Genomic DNA, 25,112 nt, shown 5'->3' with positions numbered 1-25,112 from the left:
TACGGCGCCAACAGTGACATATCAGCCTCAGCCCTCATCCTCCGTCTCTCCAGTCATCTATCCTCCTTCTCCTCTCCCCTTTATGTTCTGGCTACATGCTGACAGCATCTGCCTTCTTCCCCTTCTGCCCTCTCTGCTCCAACTCGATTCTTTTTCCCCCTTTCCCTTTCCCTTCCTCTATCTCGCTCTCTCCAGGTTGCCGTTCACAATGACAGACCCGTCTTCCCTCCCGTATGCCAACCGTTCACCTGTATCCTAGCAACCACCTCTCCTTTGGCTTGGTGCTCCATGCGGAGCAAGCAAACAAGACGCCGGGGGAATGAAGAACAAGCACTCTTGTTTATCCTCCTCCCTCCATCCGTTCAGTCATTCCTTCACACGTAAAGACGAAGCCATACTCCACTGGAGTTGGGAGCTAAACGCTTTAACTGAAAGTGTTCTGTCCTCACGTACAAAAAAACTCTCTATAACTCATACAAACAAACATTTTATGTACAGAAATGCACACAGCTGCGTTCCATGTTGTGTATCTATGTGTGTTTATCCCCCCTGGCTCCATTTTAACAGTAGGACACAGTGAATAAGCTTCAAAGAGATAACATCTCCCGTGCTCCTGAAGCATGCTGAGCCCAGCCTTTCTAAAAGGTTCTCAGTGTGCCTGCATACGTATTTGTGTTTCTGGAAGATTGTCGAGAAATTTCAGAAGCTTTATTTATGGTCTCGAGGAGCACCAGAAAAAAAAAAATTATGTTTGAAGGCCAGCACGCCCTCAAAGCGACGCAATCACACATTGTCGCACACACCTCTCGTCGGTAGCTCTTATAGGGAAGGAGTACTCACACACACATACGTGCACACACACACGCACAAAAAGAAAAGTGCTGTTCAGGCACATGTGTCCTGGTGTAATTTATGAGTGGGCTCCTGGGCGGACGCCTCAGAGGGGTCCTCTTCACGCTGCATGGCTCTGGGTGCTCTGCACATTCCCCCCAGTGAGTGCTGGGCTCTCTTTCTCTCTCTCTCTTTCTCTCACACACACACACACACACACACACATACATGACACACAAACAAGGTACTACAAAAATCCCCCTTATGAGCAGTGAACTCTTCCGACCGAAACTCGCTGCACGATTAACGCTACAAAAAGCTAGGTAAACACAAGGGTTTCAGGCTTGGCAGCACTGCTACAGCTCTGTTCAGCACAGACAAAACACCACAGCAAAACATTTCCATACAGCAGCTGAAAAAGGAGCCCCACAGTTAGCAAAAAGTAATACTGTAATAACAATAAAGTATCATTTCAGCCTTGTTCAGCTTACCGAATTATAGCCACTTGCACAATTAAGTTTGGTGGTAAAGCGCTGACGTTTGGCATATAATAAAACAGTAAATACACAGAAAGTGGAGCTTAAAGGAAAACTTATTAGCAACTCTCGCTCCTCGCTGGCTGAACTCCATTCAGAATGTTATAAAGTACAGTATATTCACACTGCATTGGGGGAGCATGCTTAACAGTCTCTTTTTAGCCAGATTGGCCATCGGCAGCGCAGCGGGATAATTCCTAGATTGGCCCGGGATGCCAGGCCAGAGTTAAAAATTAAATGTGTAAATCAAAGTGAAACCGACACGAGGCAGTCAGATACAGTCACTCAGAACTGGAGACCGCCGGCCCCCCGGCTGCTTAAACCTGATGGTATGATCTCTGTCATTGATGGCAAAATATATGTCAGCACTCTATGGTTTTCAGAGCGCAGTGGTGCCGTTGTCACGTTGTGTCATCGGGGCCAATGTTATTGGTCACATGCATATACGCATCAACACAATGTACATTAAGTGCGTGGAGTAGAGTGGAGAAAAACTGGACAGTGCAGGTGAAAGAGAGAGAAATGCTGAAAGGGAGCGCATTAAAAAGAAGTAAAAGCCCGGCAGGAAAGTGCAGTTAATTGCTGCAAAATTACAGATATGTTCATGTTAGCAGCACAATTACCTTTCCTGAACTGATTCTATGTTTTAAAAAATAAGCTGTATGAATTGCAGCACTTAATGAAGCTCTGAAGGAAAGCAGGAGATGTGTACGCATGGAGATAAATATTGAAAACAAAGACCTGCTCCGGTTACTCAGAGATACCGGATGATGATCAACACCAGTCCAGTCAGAGCTTTGAGGAAATGACAGATGCAAAACAAAGACTCCAAAATTATATATATAAATATTTATTCCTGTAGCTGTAATTATGGAACTGCAATTAACTCTGGAAACTGAAGACACTTCACTGTTTTTAATTATTTGGGATGTTGTTTGAAGCAGTTTTTGTATGTAGTTAAAAAACTAAAAGATGTGTCACTGGTAATAACAGTAAACTGAAACTAGAATTACAGCCTTGCGGTTGTATTCCTCCGTCAACCAGTCAGGCTGCAGTTTTGTCTGTCTAAAATGTCATCTCTTCGTCATTTTATCCTATTGATTTATTAATACTAAAAAAATATTTGTAAAATATTTATAATTAGCATATGAATTCTCGAGTTATGGCCAAAAACATGTTTTGTGAGGTCCCAGTGACTTTGACCTTTGACATTTGACCACCAAAATCAAATCAGTTCATCCTCGAGTCCAAATGGTTGTTCGAACCAAATTTAAAGTAACTCCCTCAAGAGGTTCCTGAGCTATCCTGTTCACAAGAATGGTACGTACCTCCGTACAGACGGACGGACAGACAGCCTGAAAACATAAAACCTCTGACCACGGCTATTGCCGGCGTGAAGGCATAAAAATACGGCTGGTCAGGGCTGACGTTAGATTCCCGGCCTGAATCTTTTTCCCATGTCAGCCCTGTTTTCACCTAGAAATACACCTAGAAAGTCATTTCTTAGTATGGCTAACAAACTAATGCTAATAATTATTATGACAGGCAACACAGTTAACAAGTTGTATGTATCTGGGAAGTATCCAGATGGCGCGCTAACACTGATGTAGTAGTTAAAAAAAGTGTAGCTAAGGCAAGCAATTATGTTCTCAGAAATAGACACATTTGTGAATTATTGTCCTCATTAGTTCCTTATCAGCTTAATATCATTAACAATTACATCTTCTCTGATGAAAACAAATATTTGTGTCCTCAAGTGAGCCCTGTGCTGCTAATAAAATAAGATGGAGGGTTTAGTATTTTAGTTTCTATGCTCCACTACATCCCTGCCCTCGAGTATCAACGGGGAGGTCTTCCATCCTCTCCCCCCACTGCTGTTTCCTAGCTCCATATGTGGCTGTCCGGCGCAGCAGTGTGACCGTGTAAAGCTCAGGAGAGGATGGGTCGGTCTGTGTGCCCCCGGGCAAGGGGCCTTGATCTGCTCTGGAGGACGCACGCCGTTCTCAAGGGCACTCCGAGGGGGTACACAAAGCACGCACACACACACACACACACACACAAATATGAACGCAAAGGCACAGACTTGAGTGCACAGATGCAATTGGAAACATCCAGGCGAGCAAGCTGAGGTGCACACATGCACACTCACTACGGACAGGTAGATGGATGATGATGTATATATAAATATAAAGATATATTTATAAATAATGTAAAGTGATATTAATAATGTATGTAGAGGAGATAAGGGGGTTGTTCTTTCTGCTGATGCCACTGTTTCCTAAGATCCCCCATCTGTTGCCTCTAGTCTCTGGGGTAAGAGGCCAATCAAGGGCTCAGTGACACATCTGCCTCCTCACACACACACTAAAACAGACGCACAGTCAAGAATACATACATTTTCTGTTCCTCCTCTTTCTATTGTCCATCTCTCTCTCTCTCACACTCACACTCACACACACACACACACAGAGGCACAGGTCTGCATTCTCTTGTCCAGTGAATGAGGTCAAGAGGGGATAAAATCCTCGCCCACACACACACTCCCACACACTATGAGAAATGCTCTTTCTCTCTCTCTCCTCCCGACAGATCCACCAGCAGACAGCCATCAGAATCTCCTCCCGAGGTGCTCGGTAAGTGCTCTGCTCTGAGTGTCTGCCATTCCTTTAAGTATGACTATCGCGCACTGGATTCAGATCAGTGAAATACATCCACTTCCCTGCTGGGTCTGTTAGATTCCTTTTCTTAACTGATACCTGCTCACAGAAACAGCACCGGTATGCTGTGTGTGTGTGTGTGTGTGTGTGTGTGTGTGTGTGTGGGTGGTGTATGCATCTTCCTGTCTGTCTGACTGGCTGTTTACTGATGCCGAGTGGAGGCCAGGGCTCCTGCTGAGTCGGATTTTGACAGTGCAGCGCGAGGCTCCAGTGACAAAGCTCACACCTCGAGAATCTGCTTTGTGTTTACAACGGGCGGTTAGCTTGACACTTTTTGTCATTGTGGTCTGGGATGAATACAAATAAGAGCAAAGATAATATATTAGGGGGGTCAAGGCGAAAACAAACGGGGCTAACCAACCTAAAATAAAAGAGATGGGTGACTAAAGGGCCAGATGCTGCATCTTTTGCGCGCTCAAATCTGTTGTTGTCATTTTAGACGTGCGGCCGGCATGCTGTCACGACGCGCAAGTTTTCCCAAACACCTATTTTTCAGGGCGCGACGGCTGAGATAAAAGTAGTTCAACTTTTAGAACTCTGCAGCGCGCACCATATGTCATGTGATGAGAATTGACCAATCACAGCCTGCAAATATCTCTTCTTTCTTCCGTAAATATCTATACTTCTATATAGAAGTTAATCATTTTAGTGCAGGACCACCCATAGATTTATGATCTGTCCCACAGTATATTTTACTCGCCTCACCCTTTCTGTCCAAGAACGTCACAACATCCGAAGGTCAGCCAGCTTGACTTAGACAAATCAAGCAGTAATGTTACTGTGAGGGATTTACGGTGCTGGAAATCAATTTATCTTTGTTCTGACTTTGTTTAGTTTACTCAGTGAGGTTTTTATTGCTAAATTACCGCAACTTCATCATCGTCATGGCAGCACATCGGTTTTGGTTGCTTAGTAACGGCAGGCGCAACAGTAGCGAAACCTCCGAAGCACCTTGGATAAAAGGATGAAAGCGGCATGGCTGGCGTTTTCCGTGCGTTTTAGACGCACTGTATGCATTCAGAGGATGTTCTGGTCACTTTTCTAAAAAATGTATCGGCCATGTGTAAGTTTCATCAAAAGAAATCCCTCTAAAATGTAATTAATCCTCTTCATGAATAATACTTGATCACTTACCGATGAAGTAGGACAGTAGGATGGCCAGCAGGGCAGCAGCCGCGATGGCCGTCACTGCGGCACATTTCCAGCTGCAGTACTTGGACGGCTTCTTTAGCTTGAAGGCTGAGCGGGAGAAGGTGTTTCTGGGTAGCAGGCGAGGGGGCGGAGAGTACACCGTCCCCGAGGTCAGAGGGTAACCGGGGGAGGAGCTACTGAAGAGAGGGGTGGTCCCTGACGAAGTCTTGAACAAGAAGTGCCTGAAGAGGAAAAGAGTAAAAAAGGTCATTACACACAGGTAGAAAAAGATAACGTTAATGTTGTTGGTGCTGAAATAAGTGGTAAAAACCGCTCTGGCAGCAAGGTAATCATGGCGCAGACACACCAGCGTACCGCCCAATCAGAGTCCAGATGACAGGGTCACATATGTGCAAGCTTCTGTCCAATTTCTCTTTCCGATGAACTCTTCCTGCCATATGAGTTTGAACATCCTTGAACTGATTGTGTCTCCAATTCGGCCCGTTCCAGTCTGAGATCTCTTTTTAACCTCCACCTGCTCTGCTCTTTTTTTTTTCTCCTCCCCCCTTCCATTCCCTCGCTTTGCCTCCATTCACCCCAGCTCGCGATGCGCCTCGTTTCTGCTCTCGATGGCTTCAGAGGATCACTGGCGTCCCCCTTTCCTGTCCTCATTGCCCTAGTGAGGTCAGAGCTCAGAGAGGATAAAAGAGGGATTTGAACTATCATCCCTTTGCTCATATTACCCATTATCCTCTGATATCGCTGCACCTGCTCACCCAACGTGTCTCCTTTGCTACTCTCTCTCCCCTCCCCTCTCCTTCCCATGCTATCATTTCTTTCCACCGCTGCTGCTCCACTCCTTCTCACATACATGTATACATCTCCTTTTCCTCTCCCTCCTTCCTTTCACACTGCTTTTCTGATCTGACTTTGAAGGGACGTTGTTGCCATGGTAAGAAAATAAAGAAGAAAAAATAAGAAACTTTTCAAGGACACAATAAGAAAAAAACTTTTGTGGCACCTTTGTGACATCTTTGGTGACACAAACTCGTAGCAGCACACACGGGGAGTGAGGAGACTGCCCCTATGACAACAGGTGGTACGACAGGAGAAAGCCCTCAGGTGAGTGTGACAGATCAGAGGAGGCCAGGTCACTCAGAGATGACTGAGCAGAGTTTTTGTCTGCTCGTCTCTGTGGAATTTCCTTGTTTGTGTGTTTGTGAGTGTGCTTCTATCTTTGTGAGCTCCTGATCTTTGAAGTGAGGACATTTCTGCACAGAGAGGATATTTTGTCTGGTCCACCTCACTTCTACAAAAAGTTGTTTGATGGTTAAACAATAAATCTTCTTCTTAAAACTTGGGTCTTATTTTCTTCGTTTTATCCTCAATTTCACAGTTATGATAACATTATAATCAATACAATAATTGCTGAGATTTCTGAGAATGTTTAATGATTTTAAAAGACATAATTTAGCCAAATCTTGGATGAAAGTATTCTATTACCACGCTAACATTATCTAGGGCTCATTGATTTCATGTTTGCAAAGTTAACTATCTAATGCTAGCTCATAGCTATCGCTGGCATAAACATTAGCAGGCTAAAGCACATTAAGTCTAGCCTTAAATCACCGTTCTTTGTGCTGCTACAAATGTAAATGTTAAATGGATTTGCATTTATATAGCGCATTTCTAGTCTTCCGACCACTCAAAGCGCTTTACACTACATTCTACTACCGTCAGCAGTCACCCATTCATTCATACATTGATGGCAGAGGCTGCCATGCAAGGTGCCAACCTGCCCATCAGGATCTAATCTAAATACTCATTCAATTTGGGGTTAAGTGTCTTGTTCAAGGGCACTTCAACATGTGACTTGAGGAGCCGGGAGTCGAACTGTCGACCTTCTGATTGGAGGGAGAACCGCTCTACCTCTGAGCCATAGCTGCCCGTCAAATGTGGAATGATGTGGAAAGTTCTTGTGTCTCTACCTGTGATTTCTTTGTTTTGTATGTCGCTGAAAGTTTTTTGTTGACTTCAGCATACTCTGCGGTGACCAGACGACCCGGTTTGTCCGGGATTGTCCCGGTTTCAAACTGGGTATTCCAAGTCCCGACAACTATCTGTAAAACCCTCAAATGTCCCAATTTTCAACAGTCACTACCAAATTGTCCTGGTTTTGATCACAATTAAAAAATCATTATTACCTAACACAATATTAGCCAATAATACAACCCAATCTATAGAAATATAAACAATGCACCACACGTCTGAATTCAACACTAATTTGTCAGTATGTGTGTCAATCAATCAATCAATCAATGGTTTTCGGTTGCGCAGAGTGGAAATGCCGATAAGTGGGGATCATATTAAGACGGCCAGATAGCAATATACAAAGCTGGCAGAGATTGTGTCACAGTGGGCCGTTTAGCTGGCAGCCTGTGCTTTTCAAATAAACTCTGTTTTGGTGGATTTTGGGAGACAAAACATATTTTTTCACCTTCTGAGGCGCTGTCCATGGTGTTGAAAGGTGTTTTCGGTATGTGTGAAATGCTGAAATAATTAACCCCCATCCTGATGAAAACGCCTATGGTGCGTGCATAAGTGCATGTGCACATGCATGATCATGCGGTACACTTAAGGGGTTTGAATATATGGTCCCCTTACTTATATCATACCCGAGATGTGCATGTTTTGTCTGTCTAATGGTATGCACTGCTACATCCACCTTTTACCATCTATCTGCTGTCAGGAAAATGAAGCGTTATCTTTCTGTACACTTTCTACTAACATAATTTTTAATCTCTGAGCTTTGGGGGGGATAGCAAGTCATTCCAAATGAAAAGGCTAAAGTCCAAGTAAATTCACGAGTCATTGGTGCTAAGGTCAAAATCGAGTTACAAGACTTTTCTCCATCAAGTGGAGTCAAGTGGAGTCTAACGCTGCCAGATTTGTGACTCAAGTCTACCTCGGGTCCAAGACATGTGACTCAAATACAGAGTACTCAGAAGTTAAGTAGTACAAACAGGTGTGTGTGTGCGTGTGTGTGTGTGTGTGTGTGTGTGTGTGTGCACAAATGTGTGTCAGTGCTCTGTTCTTTCTTCAGTAGCTCACTGTCTGTTTTATTCAGACTAGGCTAGTAGGACCAGTTATAATGACTCCTATTTAGAACAATGCTTAACTACACATTGCTGTGTGGTCTCCCATCCTTTTGATGTCTTTAATAATTGCTGTTTCATAACAGCGTGTCTGTACATGTGTCTACCCTTCTTAAAAACAGTCGGTGAAAAACGGGTGATGTGCTCAAAGCATAAAGATTTGGTTTGGGAGCGCCGCTCCGCTCTTCTATCAATTATTCAGCCAGTCTGTGCTCCGTCTCTCTCATCAACTCATGCCACTGATTGTTGGATTGGTATCCTGCTGGATTCTCCTCCTTTTTTTCTCCTCTTCTCCTTCCTCCCCCTTTACCTGTCAGGTACGCTGCGTGACACCAAGGAAAATAGGGGAAAGAGAAGAAAGAGAGGGTGTGGGGGGAAAACAACCTCTAGACGGATAGAGGCTGAATGAGCGCAAGGAGATGGCACGCAAGGAAATATGAGGTTATTGTCTAAAAATACCAGCCTCTCAGTGTCACAGCCATCAATTTTAATATGCATGCATAAATCTACATGCTCCCAAATGCGAGAGCGCGCATGGAAGGCGCACGCAAACACACGCACTCCAAGGTCAACCAGCATGTGTCTTTGCTTCAACTCATTTTCACAGCCACTCTGTGATGGCAGGGCCAGCGGTAATTAATTACAATACCCCTTAATGTGTGTGTGAACGCGAGGAGGGGGCGAGCCGGTCAATTACTTGCATTCCATGCGATGCAATGTATGCGATTTAATGTGCTGGTATGCATTTGAACGTGGGCACTGAATTCGTTTCATTTCCTGGCTTTGTTGTTTGTGTGCAGAAGGCTCCGCAGCGAGCTTGGTGTGGGATGGGAATATGTCTATGGGCCATACTAATTACGAGTAGGAATGGAAAGTGTCTAATGTGCTCTGGGGAGGTAATTGACATTGATTTATGTTGCGGAGGACCATGGAGGGGTTCTATCATAGCAGGCAGCCGGCAATCACAATTCTGTATCATTAGGCTGGGGTGTGTGTGTGTGTGTGTTTGCTTGTATGTGTGTCTGTGTGTATTTGTATGTGTGAATATTGTGGGATTTTTGACAGTAGTCCAGCATGGAAACGTCACACATAATTAGAGAGAGCTGACAGAGACCCCCCCCTCCCCTTTCCTCCTTCTTCTACTGAGCTGCCAGCAACACCCCCTCTACCCCCCCTCCAGTCTAACCATTGCTACCTCGCTGTCATGCATCCTGTCTTATACGTGCAACACACACACATGCAGAAACAAGCAACTCACACACTGACACACATTTGCACAGACTGCAGACATAGGCGCCCACCCACGCGCAAACAATAAAAATTCATGCGGGTTCTCTTTCATGAGATCGCCCTAGACGTGCTACTAAACATTTAATTTGCATCCTCGCGGAGTGAAAAAAAAGTGACCTAAGAGATGGATGGAGGGGATGGAGAGAGGGAAGCTATTGATTCGAAGACAGACAGAGGGAAAAGGGAGGATGTGTTTTCACTCCATTCCAACCCCGTTCCCCATTGAGAGAAAAGAGGACCTGGACAATTAACCACAGAACAGAGAGCATGCTGGGTAATTAGCAGGAAGTCAAAGCTCGTATTCCCCTTGAGCGAGCGAGCGCACGCGCCTTCTCCAGCACACGCGCACACACTCTTTGGTTTTCTCAGCTCTCACAAACATGTGGTTGCTTAGGATAGCACTCTGAGAATAATCATCAGAGGTAGAGAACAATTAGCGGAGGTCGACTCGGTATGGGGGTGACTGAAAAACGGTCAGATCTGAGAATGAAACAAAAGGGCTCGGGGAGTGGAGGATGCTCAAGGATGGCGTCATGAGAATTGTTCCCTGCTACAATGGTAGGAAACAACAATCGGCAGATGGACGCAGCATAATGGGCATTCATTTGCTGTGTGTTGCTTTGAAGGAGGACATGGAACAATTCTGAGGCTGAGTGATATGTGTAGAAAGCAAAAAAAATATACAAGGCATCATCTAATATTCAACTATCCAGAGATGTTATCAAGAATTTCTTCATATTAAAGGAACAGTGCACCCAAATGACGCCTTGTTTTCCCACAGTGTTTTATAGTGAAGGCGTCCCACATCACCTGAAATAAACAAATACCTCTGCTAACATTGGAGGAATTAATTACATTTTTATGAAAATACAATATTAGGCTTATTAAGCTTCAGGGAAAATGAGCAGTGGTAAAGGCCACCTATCTAATGAGTGAGGCGATTGTTCATCATCAAGTAGATCAGATTGCGTCAGGATCTATCTGATTAAACTCCGCGAGTGATTGATCGATCACATTACATGTTTGATTCGCAGTAATTAATCAGAACAGCATGTTGTAATTAGGGCTGTGTATTGGCAAGAATTTTGGTGATACCATACGTATCATGATACAGGGGTTATGATTCAATATTTCGCGATATATTGCGATACTGTAAGGCGATATATTGCAAATTTATTATCTAATTTTAGGAAAACTGTCATGCATAAAATCTGAGTAACATCCAACATCATAGTGCTACTTTGAGAGGGCACATACACTGAGAGGGTGCATCCCATTGCAAATGAAATGAAGTATTGACTGAGTTAATCTCTGCATGTAAACTATTAATTTAAAATCGATAGTGTTTTTGAGAATCGATACAGTATCACAAAACATAATAACGCGATATACGATTTTTCCGATATTTTCTTACACCCTTAGTTGTTATGTCTGCTGAAGTTAGTTTGATTATCACCAGTTGGACCCAATAGTGTCTGCATTAAGTTAAAGTAAAGTTAAACTATCCCAAAGACTGGGTCGGAGGAGATTTTATTAGGGTCGCCAAATAAATTTGCAGAATTTCTTCCAACATCTTTTATTCAAGATATATATCTGCTGTACACTTTTGAGCCACATGGGGGAGCCTGAATGTTCGTATTATTCTGATAATTGTAGCCTACTTATAACATTGAATCTAACTTGAGAAGCTAATGTACATTCTGTTTGTTTTACTGATGAGAGAAAAAAACGAGAGCCTAAAGGCATTTATTTGTTCTCTTTTATAAACTATTTAACGTGTTTGTTTTCAATAACACGTATATAAGACAAAGTTGTTGACATCTCTTAAAAATGGCCGGTTATTCAAGATGATATAAGGTGATGTAGAAATGGCGGTAAAGGAACGTTAATTTATGCAAAAATTCACTCTCCTCACGATTTATAGATAAGGTCTATTGTGCATTAGAGTATATTAGTCAGTATTGCAGCAGTGGTTACAGTTGCAAAGCAGGAAAATGTGTCTAACTTCAGTTTTAATCCCCCAAAATGACATTTAATTGAGAAAACAATCTCACCACAAGATCAATTTAGTAGCTGTACTGCAGCTTTCTATAAATCCAACATGGACTCCGTCTCCTGATGAGTATAATGTGATACAGTGTGATCAAAAGCTACAGAACAGCCTCGAAATGGTGGCGAGATTTTTTTTCTCCACTGATGTTTCCAAGGTCAACAGAAACTTTCAATCTCAGACAGTTTTTATCTGTATTGCTGACAAAATGTATACAACTGAACGCCTTCTCCGTAGACAATATGAATGTGTTAACTCATTCCTGAAACAAGTGAAAGTGCAGTTAAAAAAAGAGAGCCTAGTTTGTTGGGGTAGTAGCTCCGCATAATGATATTGGATATTATGTTTACAGTATGTACTGAATGCAAGGTCATATCATTAATAAACCTTGCATGATATTACGTGGTTCTCTTATGCGTATTACAGTTGTGGTTACAGGGCTGGGCATGAATCTCTTCTCTGGAGCTAACTTCTTCTTCTCCTCCTCCTCCTCCACCCCCCTGTGGTTCCCACAGGTAGCATCTCTGAATCCGTCCCCGCAGTAATGCATTTGAAAGTAACCTATAGTCCCCCACCCCGCCCTCCGCTGGCTCCTTCCAGATAAATTGAGATGCTGCAACCCTCTCAGTGATCTTATTTCTCCCCTAGAGCTGTGGCCCAGAGCGGAGAGAGCAGGGGGTGCAGGGGAATGTCCTGAGATCACAGAGAGAGATTGAAACTGGCATCCGCTAGCCGAGAGGCTCCGAGGGACCGATTGGAAATCAGGTGCTCTCTCGCAAAATGCCGCAACACATGTACACACACATGTGCACTCGCATGCACACGGAGAAATGCATTCTTTCTGTCTTGTTTCTTACTCACACTCACACACACACCCACACACACCACACACACCACACACACACACACACACACACACACACACACACACACACACACACACACACACACACACACACACACACACACACACACACACACACACACCAGCCATCTATAGTCATTTATCTCACACCGGTAAATGTATCCATGTTCTACGGGCCCCAATCTCCTTCCTCTGCCTTTCTATCTTCTCTCACACACACTCCCCAAAACAATCTCCTTCAATCACCACCTCTCTCCATTTCTCTCCCTCTCTCTCCCTCTTTATCTCTCCCTCCACTACCGTAAACCATTCCTTTCCTATATCACCCCCCCCCCTTCCTTCCTCATCCATTCCTATCTCTCTCTTTCTCTGCCAGTCATCCAAGCCCTGGGGTGTTCTTAGGTGATCAATCTTCATCCTCTCAGCGCTGTCACACTATCGGGTCAAGCCAAAACACACACACACACGCGCGCACACACACACATTTACAATAACGAGTGGACGACAAATGCCAAAATTTACATATGATTACAGTGGGGAGAACACACATGCTTGGATGCAAACATACACGCAAGCGCCTCCCTCCCTCGTATGTGCTCTTGTGCTCATCATCTCCTAGCTGCCGGTTATAACGAGATGGAGGATGGGCTCTGCCAGGCGCGGGGATGGTGTGACTCTCTGGCTCTGCCCGGCTGGCTCTGACCCAGTCACAAGCTCCAGCAGCTCCAGCCAGCCCACCCAGCCTCCGCCATCGCCAGACCCGCAGAGGAGGGCCCAATCTGGGCTGGAGGGTGGAGCTGGAAACTCTGTCGGCCGCTCTGGGCTCCATTCGCTGCGACAGGCTCTGAGCCATGCCCAACCCCACCACCTGAACATGACCAAATACTGGCACTGCGGAGAGCTTGACAGCGTGTGTGTCGCTTCGTTTAAATCTGTAGAGATGGCAATCACAAGAGCTTCTGTGAAAAGAGGATTTATAACTTTATTTTTGTCACCCAAACCTCGCCGAGGATCACCGCATCATTTGCAACAACAGAAATAACAAAAAAAAAAACGTCCTCTCTGCTAAAACTATGTCATGGCACCCGCATCACCATGGCAACACAGGTCTAGATAAACAATTGCGACTGGAAATCGCTTCTATTTCAAGCTGCAGGTATTCTTGCTCAGCACCGTGCTTCTTCTTATCCATCATGCATACCGACGTGATGCATCAGCACAGGTTGAGCATAGACCTGAGGCCAGCGGGGCTGAATTAAACATGGCCGGGCCTCATAAATACTGCACAGGGCCGGCACTCGGGGGAGCTTAGCCGGGACCATCAGAGCTGGAAGCCCCAGCGCCCAGCAGGAGAAACACAACTACAGCTTGCAGAGTAAATGCTCAGAGAGCGAGCGTGCGCATGCTAGCAAGCATGTAGGCAGTGTCCCTCTCACTGCATGCCTCATGAATAGTAATACCCTGCATGAATGCTCTGTTCGCCTGGTAAGTGTTCTTTGTGTACAGGCAAAAGCGCATGTGTAAGGTGTGTGAAATGGTTTGTATTTCCTGCTCCCTCACTTCAGGGTGCATGCATAATAGCTTTGACACATAGAAGCTTTTTTTTGTATATATTGCATCAGGAGATGAGGTAGAGAATGCATCTGAGGAGCACACTTTTGTGAATCAGTGGCCAAGAGCACTTTTCGTTTTGTTTAGGTGGTTCATATATTGGTTTAGAATGTTGTAGGGGAGTAGTGGCACACTGTGCATGATATTCTGTGGTGTTGTGTTAGCTCAGTGAACGAAAAAGTGTAGCTTTCATCCATGAGGTGAATCTATAACAAATGATACTGTGTGCTAAAACAATATGCTGGTCGCTTTGAGACAAATCAGTTCAAAGTTCATGACTTCTACCTTTCTCCTTAGCCAGGACCTTCAAGCTACGTAACACTGCCCTGAACTACTACGTAAGAGGAAATGAGAACATTTTATTGTCTGAGGCATTCATAAAAGAGTCCGCTATGTTGCACCGCCATGTTTCTACAGTAAAAAAGAAGTCTGATTGTATAGAAGTCTATGAGAAAATGACTTCTCACTTGATTTATTACCTCAGTAAACATTGTAAACATGAGTTTATGGTCTCAATCACAAGTTTCAAGTCTTCTTCAATACAGCATGATGTTCATTTAGTAAATTATGGTCCCATTTAGAGTAAAATACTGTTGATCATAAAGCAGGATACGCTTTAGGGCGTGGCTACCTTGTGATTGACAGGTCGCTACCACGGCGTGGTCAAGTCTGGGAGTTGTTTGTGTTTTTGTCATTACAACTTTAACCCTTTCACATTGTGTTTTCAGTTCATGAAAGTTAATCATAACCTTTTTGGTCGCCTCAAAACGAACGTCTTATTCAGCGTTCGGTTGTACTTAGCTCCACCCTCTTGTGTCACTTCTGATGGCAACAGCCAAAAACCAAGATGGCGATGGCTAAAACGCCGAACTCAAGCCTACAAAACCGCAGTCCACAAACCAATGAGTAACATCACGGTGACTACGTCCACTTCTTATATACAGTCTATGATTATAAAAGTAACATTTCAAAATACAAAGTCCGTTAACGCCAATGGAATCTGCAGGATAAGTGGATTTGCTTGCGGAGGCAAAGTAAAACTTTTCATGGGGCTTGGACACACTGGAGAGTTCAACTATGCTAACCTCGAACACTCAAATTTGTGCTGTTGACCAATTGCAAATCCATTAAAACTTTTTTTTCGACTACCTTGCCTTACTCTTCATTCATGTTTGGTGAATAAAGCATGGAGCACAAGAGTAGACTTTAATTTTAATGGACTTGCATTGACGCTCACACTGGTCTGCTCCTCACTGTGTGAGCGTTCTCAAACTTAGAAATTGTTTACCAATTGCAAACCACCTCGACAGCTGACCTTTGAGGTAATGGAGAGCCGTAGAGCCCAGATTGGAGCTTTCATTTTAGCTGCTGCCAATTTAATACAAACCTGATCTGCCAGAGTAAATAAACTGCTCCACAAAAGAGGCAAGGTGTGCAGTCAGTCCTGAGACAGGAGTCAATAGTACAAATAAACCTGTTAAATAAACTGTTATACTGTTATAAACTCACAGTTAGCTGCAAAGCTAGCTTGTGTTTAGCAAGTTGGCAAGCTTGGCAGACTGTTGCGGCTAGCTAGCACTAGGGCTACAACTAACTTATTATTATTTTCATTATCTATTAATCTGCCAATTATTTTTTAGATTAATCAATTAATCATTTGGTCTACAAAATGTCAGAAAATAGTGAAAAATGTCCATCCCAGTTTCTCAAAGTTCAAAGTGATGTCTTTAAATGTCTTGTTTTGTCAGTCACAAACCCAAAGTCATTCAGTTTAATACGATATAGAACAGAAAAACAGGAAATCTCCATATTTGAGAGGCTTAAAAAAAGCATTTTCTGCCATTTAAGCGATTAATCGATTATCATAATAGTTGATGATCATTCTTCTGTTGATCGACTGATTGATTAGTCGACAATCGTTGCAGCTCTCGCTAGTGCTAGAATTAATGTTAAGCCGGCATATCTGCGAACTAACCCCAGAAGTAGGCACTACATCACCAAGCTTCCAGCTGCATCTGTTTCACAAGGACTCTCTCTGGTTGTGTTGTTTGCTGGTTTAGAGTGATTTGTTCCAAGGTGACAAAGAAGATTGCTTTCTTTTAGCGCGTTTGTATTCTTAACATTCTAACCGTAACAAATTCTCTGATTACAGGAATGTGTTTCACAGTTTTGTTTAAGGCCGCATCCGCCTCGGCTCTTATTTTCTCTCTGTGCTCTGACACTGTCATTCTTTTTTGCTCACAGGAATGCTGTTGAAGCAGCATGGCTCTGACCTTTCATTCCTCACTATTGATTAAGGCTTATTCCACTGCTGCGCTTACTGTAAGTAGCTCTAGATATTAGCATCGGGCAAACATGTCAACTGGAAAAAAAACATGGAAAGAATAGTAGTAAAGGGAACACATTTGCTCTTACCTGGTCTCCAGCGGGACGTTACTGTTGAGAACCCAGCTGTCTTGCAGCTGGACCGACTCCGGGGTGGTGGGCCCGTCTCCAGTGCCCGGAGCTGGGGCGTGAATGGGGTTACGTCCCCCTCTCAGGGTGTTTCTGTTCAGGCTGTTGGCAGACTGGTGGGATAAGGTGTGGTGGTTGTGCGGAGGGGGCAGCGGAGGCCGTAGCGTAGACTGACTGTGGTGGTTGGCAGCCCCTGGAAGCAGACAAGAACAGAGAGCAGTTTAAGCACCACACTTCTTTGCGAAGGAAATCAAAGAGATGAAGCGAGGGAAGGAATTCATTCCAAGATGCTACAAATATAGGACAGAAACGCCATTTGATATTTAGTGTTTATTTCTCAGTATGCCAAAAAAAGCTAGAAAATAACTTCATTAACATTCCATTATGTGCTACTTTTGTAGTCGGCAATCATTTTGTCGGAGTAGGTGTCATATTTTCCAAATGGTCGATAACTTATTTTAGCAGGAAATTCCAGCTAAATAGATACATGAAATCTGATAATCGTGTTTTCACATTTATTTTTTTTTTTACATTTTGTCCGTCCTATTTTTAGGCAATTCTTCCACTCTCTCACTTTCACTCTTTCGTTCTTGTTTTCCTTTTTCACAACTGAGACAAAATGTGTGTGTGTGAGCAGTGTTCGAGCACTCCGCACAGCGTGTGCCCTCATCTCTTGCTCTCAGACTTGGGGGAACATGTCAGCTAGAATCCAATACCAGCCTTTCCAACTCTGAGCTAATGGACTGTTGAGTGAGCGAGCTGAAAAACAAACCCGGATGACTCAGACAAGAACACCCATTCACACATCACCTTTCTATCTCTCCTCTCCTCTGTGAATCAGTGGGGGATATGAACCCGTCTGGAGCATATGTGTGTGTGTGGGTTCGTACAGGAAAATCAATAAACCACATACTATACAGTATTGGAGCTTGACACAGCTGCATCACTTCTCGCGCATTAGCATACTTTTGTTCACACGTTTGACAGGTGCATGTACTCGTAGCACAGCTGATCAGAAAGGAGGTCAAAAATCACACTAAACTGTCCACACACTTTATTGTAATGTGGTCTGAATAGAAATGTCGGAATTACTGCAAAACACACAAGAGTCATTGATGTTACATTTGGCTTTGAATCCTCGCTTTACAACACAGTTTGCTTTTTCTTTCATCAATACCGCACGCCGCACTCTCGTTATTTTACACATCTGAGCGCCGAATACATTATAATGATTGTGTTTGTTTGCACGTTGCCTCCCTCGCGCTGATCAAAGGACGGAGTAAGCGCACATATGCACACATACTGCTTTGTCAAGCTGCGCGATCACACTTGCCCTCCTCCATTTGTCATTTCCTCTAGAATTAGATAAGAAAAGAAACAGCGTGCGCGGGGAAGGGAGATGTGTCGCACTCTCTGCTTTTTCTGCTTTGATATTTGGTCGGTCCAGATTCCAGAGAGGCAGAAATGATAGCAACTTTACACTGAGCCAAAACAGGACATACATGCATACACAGCAGCATCCACCTCACACAAATAAATCTAGGCCCTCTTTCTCGTTTCCTTCCTCCTAGACGGGTGTTTAGAGCAGCGGTTCTCAACCTGTTTTCCTTGAAGTTTTTCTGACATCATCACCCTTAAAGAAAAAATACAAATCCTCAAACAAAATCCTCAATTTGAAAAAGGTGATTCTGTGTATTAAATGAGTTAGTCTATTTTTTTATTAAATCAACTGTCTTTAATGAATCTAACTCATCAGTATCATCAACATAAGTAAAGTGATGATGTCTTGACGGATTCGCCAAGGGAATTCAGATACATAATATGATCTCTTTTTGTAAGAACTTAATTAATTTACTATAATAGTGTTAGAGTCGAAATAGATATTTTGCGATTGTGGTTAAATTAGGGCTGTCAAAGTTAACGCAATAATAACGTGTTAACGCAAATTCGTTTTAACGTCACTAATTTCTTAAATGCGTTAATGCAACTTGCGATTTTTAGGTTGTAGCGGGCTCAGTTTTAAAGCTAGAGAGAAGATAGTGGTATCATATGAAACTAAAAAACCTAAGGAATCCATTGGTACCAACCATGTCATATTAGCCTGTCGCAAAGAAAGCTTAATAATGCTCCAAACTTAAGCTAAATTTTGGCGAAGATAAACTGGCATGGGTCCCTTGACCTCTGACCTCAAGATATGTGAATGAAAATGGGTTCTATGGGTACCCACGAGTCTCCCCTTTACAGACATGCCCACTTTATGATAATCACATGCAGTTTGGGGCAAGTCATAGTCAAGTCAGCACACTGACACACTGACAGCTGTTGTTGCTTGTTGAGCTTGAGTTTGCCATGTTATGATTTTAGCATATTTTTTCTGCTAAATGTAGTACCTGTGAGGGTTTCTGGACAAAATGTGTCATTGTTTTGTATTGTTAATGGATTTCCAATAATAAATATATACATACATTTGCATAAAGCAAACATATTTCCCCACTCCCATTTTGATAAGAGTATTAATTTCTTGATAAATCTCCCTTTAAGGTAATCAAAGGGAAATATGGGATATAGGACTAATCATGGACAATCATGCAATTAATCATAATTAAATATTTTAATTGAAAGCCCTTTTTAATACTAATATTAGTGTAGCCTGATCTTTATCTGCAACTGTGCAGAACTACCTTGTTTAAACAGCCTACTAAGTAGCATAAGAATACATCTTCTTGAATAGCTTTATATACAGACTTTTGTGTTATAGTCATTTTAATTATATATGTTTAAGTCTAATTTCAGCACCCCCTGTAATCTTTGGGGCCTCCTTAAGGGGGCCCAGACCCCAGGTTGGGAACCGCTGGTTTAGCGCATATAGGGTGCAGCGAGCTCCCTTGCAACTACAGCTGATATGGCGACCAGTTTGTAAGGTGACCTGATTCCTCCGCGCCGCCGCTGGGATGCAGGTGTCACCCACGTGGCCCCGAACAACAGATGCTCGTGAAAGGAGAGAAGAGCGGAAGGAGACGAGAGAAAAAATGGAGGGGCCTGACCTCTGCGACACGGGAGAGACACAAAACATCTGTTTGGACTCGCAAATATGCTCCTGGGAGAAACAGACACACACATACATGCATGCATACACTCGCATATGCAAACATACATGCGGTTACACACCTGCAGAAAAAGTCAAACTCTTGCATCATACATGCAGAGTGTAAATTGATATTAAAGTATGCAGAGAGTTTTACTTCTCCTGCTCTCCTCCCTCCTCCTCCCTCTACAGCCTCATTCCTTCTTCAGGATTGTTTCCCTCTCTTTCATCTTGCTTTTATTTGCATTTTGTTTGTGTCCTTTGCCGAGATGTAAAGCACTTTGAGATAAATCTTGTTTGTTAAAAGCACTTTATAAATAAATTTGACTTGACTTCCCCTCTCTGCAATGCCCCTGTAAACGTGAAATAGCTCCTGCTCCACCCTATCTGCATAAAGACTTTTATCTAAGCATAGCAACAATGCACACAACACAGAGCCATACACTGAAGAAAAAAAATAAGCTTGCACGCATGCAGTCATGTCCAAAAATAAAAGTAGGCTTTCCTGTGCTCACGCACTACCCCGCTGTCTCCCATGTTTAAATCTGTGTACAAAAAAATGCACGCGCTTCGCCTTTGTTCACTTTCCTGCCATAAATATTGAACAGTTTTTTCATTCAAAGTCGGATGAATAATATATGGCACACCTTGTATGGAAGAGGAATACATGGTTTTTTAGCCTTAGTTTTCTATGAACCTATGAGTGTGTGTGTATCTTCAAGTATGTGTATTTCTATGTGCATGTATATGTGTGTGTGTGCACTCGTATGCACCCTACACCACTGGGAGAGTACACCGTTTCAACAGTCCAGCCACTACATTGTGTCACATCCTGTGCTGTTGCACATCTACCACATTTTGTAATAAAGATTTTAACATTTCCCTTCACAGAAAGAGATGAAAAGCTATTATCTATAGCTGCGAATTCTATTACACGTCTCCAGATAATGTCAGAATAAAATGTAAATGCTGCAGAAAAGTACTGCTTGTAATTCTATGCATTTACTCTCTCCTGGGGCCGCCAGAATTGTCAGGTTAACTGAAGTGAATTGTTACGTGAGAGAAAGCGATTCTTTTATTCTGCATTGAATCAATAGTTGCGGAATAAAGTGCATAAATGACTCATTACGAATGTTTACTGGTGTTATTGTGCGAACATACAGCTGCACAACATCAAAATCTATTCCTCCAAAAGTCACACAGCCTTTAGTACGCTGCAAAATATTTATGATCGGAGACAAATTGCTTTCTTTTTTTCCCGCTGCAGCGCAGGAGAGTGATGTCAAAGAAATTCATTTTCATGTAGACTTCAAATCCATAAAAGAAGAATCGTTAGAGCTCGCTGGAGAAAATACAAACATGATGAGAAGTTTGGGTTGGCTTTAGAAGCAAGGCCGAGGTATGAGGCTGTTTTTATTTCTTTTTTATATACGCTCAGAGAACTCCTGAAGAAAACCACATATTATTTTGGCCACAGAAACACAAATTCAACCAACCACTGGAACAGAGGCGGCGCGCAGTAACGAGTGGGCTGGAGGTAAATGGGTCCAATAAATTAAGACGGGAGGACTTAGTCGGATGAATTGTCCGGTTTGCTGAAGTACAACCCGCAGGTAGGCTAATAGGAACAACCGTTTTACCAGCAACCCAGTCTGATAAAAGTCAAAACATGCGGTGAGGAAATAGAGCAATTAGGAAGCAGCCGAGCAGATCACATTTTATTCCACTTTATCTTTTCCTCCTTTTCTTTCCTCTCGCTTTCACTCGCCAGTGTGAGTAAACAGCGATCGTGGAAAGATTCTCTCCGTTTTGTTTTCACAGACACTTTTTTGTGGAGGAGCTCAGAGGCCCTTCTGACTGCTGTTGAAAGCTGACCCACTTTATTCTGTCCAAGGTCCCCTGCGACTGGAGAAGGGGGGGGGGACTGTATAGCTGTAAGCCGGTGGGTTTGGCTCGGGCTAATCCCTGGAAGTTCATTATGCTCGCCAATTCAAAAGGAGCCTCATTCAGCGGAGGAGCATTAGCCTGTCTGCTAACCTGCCTCCCCTGTAAAGCACACTGCGCACACACACATCAGCGAGAGGCAGGGGCTCGCCACACTATATTAATCTCACAGTGTGTGTGTGTATGTGTATGTGTGTGTGTGTGAGTGTGTGTGGCCAGCTGGCAGCAGAAACCAACCAAGGCAGTTTGTTTTGCAGCCCTGGATGGGCAAACTGTTTATTGACATTTTCTGTGGTTAACAGAGAAAAGTCGCAGGGCAGGATGTGCATCTGTGTGTGTGTGTGTGTGTGTGTGTGTGTGTGTGTGTGTGTGTGTGCAGGATGGAAATGCCCATTCAGCAGTTAAAAAGGGATCATTGCAGGGCTCAGCTCCCTATCCTCCCTCTGTCCTTCCCACTCCCTCTGTCTCTCCATCTCTTTATTTCACGCCCCATATCTCCACTGCTTCCATCCTTCTTTACAAGAAAAAAGAAAAAAAAAGAAAAAAGAAAAACGCTGTGCCACCCTCCATTGTTTTCCACGCACCTTCTCCCCGAGCTAATTGCTATGCTCCCAGTGTTTTAAGGTGGTATATTCCCACGTGCCGGCGCTTCTTCGTATGTCCTCTGCCTTGTAATGTCACATGCTCCTCATTTGTCATTCTTCTCAGAGCTCCGAGCACAATGGAAGGTGAAACTAAGAGTCGGCACATAGAAAACGCACACATGCCGACTAAAAGGGGCTTTATTTGCACATGGGCTTCATTATACACAGGCGTACACACAAACACATGCAGGCACAAAAAAAAAAAAGATATAGTTAAAGACATAAATTTACACATGCAGGCACACACACACACACACACACACAAACACACACACACCGCCTCTGCCTTGGCTAGTCATCTCTGTCTAATTAGGAGGCAATAATCCGCTAGAGAAGAGTCATCAAATTCAGCCAAAAACAAACAGTCTCCACGAGCACAAATGCACGTGTGTGTCTCACCCACACGCACACACAGATGCATAGAACCGCACACACACACACACACATCATCCCACTGTTACGCAAATGTCACCCTTACATAAGCACCATTAGGAAGAATAACATTAGTGCAGAAGAAGAGGGAGAAGGCATCTCTGCCGTGCCTTTGTTTCCGTAGATTTGTTTCAACGAAGCCATTAAACATTCATCGCTCCGGCAGTGACTTGAGGTGGCTTCCCTGGCAGAGAGATAGCTAGCCACTTTAGAGGAGGGCTCGGGCTATAAATAGCTTTCGCATTCCCCATGCATAATGAATGGCCAGAGACAGCGCTAACGCTAGCTCTTTCCAGGAGCGATCTGCTACGCTCCGTTTGGCCGTCTCGACTCTCCCGGCGTTCCGGGAGGAGCGTTTCCCAGACAGGTGCTCCGAGCCAGACAGTATTCCCACACAAACACTCGCAGACCCAATTCCCAGCCAATCCTCGGCAACACCGTTCCGTTCCCATTCACCTGTCACGCTTCGCTGGAAACACAAGTCATGTCTGTCCACCTGTTAGCTTAGGTAATGGTGGACTACTTTGCAGGAACACACACAGACACAAACACACAAACCGCATGCAGCTTCCTGAGGATTATCTCACTGTTGGTCAGTTTCTGCCTGGCTTGGTAAGGCTCATTTCCTGCCCAGCGTCCACTCTCTACAGGACACACACACACACACAGTACACTCACACGAGCGCATGCATAAACAGTCGCCGGTTATAGGTGTTTTATTTCCTCGCAGCCGTTCCTGTGACTTCCTACATGCCAGGGTTGTGTTTATGCAGTGCCAGACTGCCACTCTAAACTCATTTAGGTCGATTTTAATGGACGCCCCAAAGCCAAGGACTCTCTCTGCACCCATTAGATCAGCAGTCCTGGCTGGGAAACGTGGCAATTTGCAATTTCATCATCTCAATGTTGTTCTCCTTCCATCCAAATATCTCTCTTTCACCCCTCTAAGCTCTCATCAGCTTACCCTCTTTTTATCCACATTCCTCTTTTTTTCCCTCTGTCTCTTTGATTCCCCCGTGTCTCTTCGTTTTCTGTCTCCCCTTTCAGTCGCTTTCTCTCCATCTATTTTCACTGCTCCTCTTTGGATGTTTTTTTTCCTCTCCCTATCTTTTTGATTTCTTCATGCAAGATGTCTCATTAAACAACTTCAAAAAGTCAAAGTTTGGCTTTCTCTATCTCTGCTCCCATTTGCCTCTTTGCGCCTCTTTTTCATGCTTCTCTGTCGTTTTCTTTTTTTTTTTACTTTCTTTGTCTCTCTCGCTCGCCGTCTCTGTGTGTACATGCTCAGCAGAGACTAAAAAGAAGCCCCCAGAACAGAAAGTGTGGGTGTATGTGAACAAGAAATGAGAGGGAAAGAGAGAGCGTGTGCCTGCGAGCCTCACTCTCCCTCTCTGCCAGTGTCTGCCATTAGGGTGTCAGTGGCAGAGTGAATTTATTTGCTGTGCGGTTACTGGGCTAATGATTGATGTTGCCCCAGCAAACAGTAAACCAATTAGAAGGCTGATGTAACGTCATTTTAAAAGCCTCCTAATCACGTTGCTCTTGAACCTGGGACCCGGGCCTTCCCTAATGAAGATTTATACTGGATCAAAGGAGAGCCTAACGCCATTAACAATAGATTGTATTCCACCAAAAATCACATTAGGACTTCTCTGCCCACCCCTCCTTTCCCTCCCATCAGGCCCCTGCTAAATATATCTGCTGATTACAAGTGCAGATGCACCGAGGAATGGAGAAACAGGGGAAGAGAGGCAGAGAGGGGCAGACAGAGTTGGCCTACAGGAGCTAATTGTTGAGAATAAATGTGTATGCTGATGAACAAACTCATCACAGCAGATGCGTCTGTGTGTGTATGGTGGAGAAAAATAGGTGTGAGGTGCTGATATAAGCACACAGGGCCTGTAACAGCCAACAAGAGAGTGTCCAATGATGAAAGAGAAAGCTTACAGCCAGGGAAACTAACTAGTTTGTCTTTGCTGCACTGATCCTCCTGCCGGCACTTAAAATTCATCATCCCCTTACCTTTCACTTTCCGCTGGATTATTAATGTCATATGGAAAATAAGTACAAACACGCCTACTCACTGGCAGCCAAATCTGCGCTCTGCAGAGTGTAAAGGTTGCTTTCACTTGCATCATTGTTTTTTTGGCAAAAGGTGCGAGGGTTATATTTAAAACGTAATCCATTAAGAGATTACCAATTGTCGGCTCAAAATGCGCCTTTTTGTTATGTGAGCAGACAAAAGAAGTCGAGTTACAGAGAGTTTTCTGTTGTTCTTTTATGTTACTTTTTGATTATGCTTCTTCAAAAACTGATGGAATATTCAGCAAAAGTGTTTTATTTTTATTTATTTATTTATTTACACAG

The 25,112-nt window shown here is 43.7% G+C and overlaps 1 protein-coding gene across 13 annotated transcripts in view; it reads right to left on the bottom strand.

Moving 5' to 3' along the window:
* The window catches only part of tenm2 (teneurin transmembrane protein 2), a 246,709-nt gene that overhangs the window by 46,324 nt on the left and 175,273 nt on the right, over positions 1–25,112 (bottom strand). For all 13 annotated transcript variants that reach the window (XM_037779456.1, XM_037779451.1, XM_037779450.1 and 10 more), the window contains 2 exons: positions 16,602–16,833; positions 5,219–5,457 (listed from right to left, as the gene is read on the bottom strand). In XM_037779456.1, the coding sequence (XP_037635384.1) occupies positions 5,219–5,457; positions 16,602–16,833 (471 nt within the window). The remainder of the gene's footprint in view (positions 1–5,218; positions 5,458–16,601; positions 16,834–25,112) is intronic.

Source organism: Sebastes umbrosus, chromosome 9, assembly GCF_015220745.1.
Source record: "Sebastes umbrosus isolate fSebUmb1 chromosome 9, fSebUmb1.pri, whole genome shotgun sequence".
Taxonomy (NCBI): domain Eukaryota; kingdom Metazoa; phylum Chordata; class Actinopteri; order Perciformes; family Sebastidae; genus Sebastes; species Sebastes umbrosus.
The sequence above is the reverse complement of the archived record's forward strand: the minus strand, read 5'-3'. Positions and strand labels throughout refer to the sequence as shown.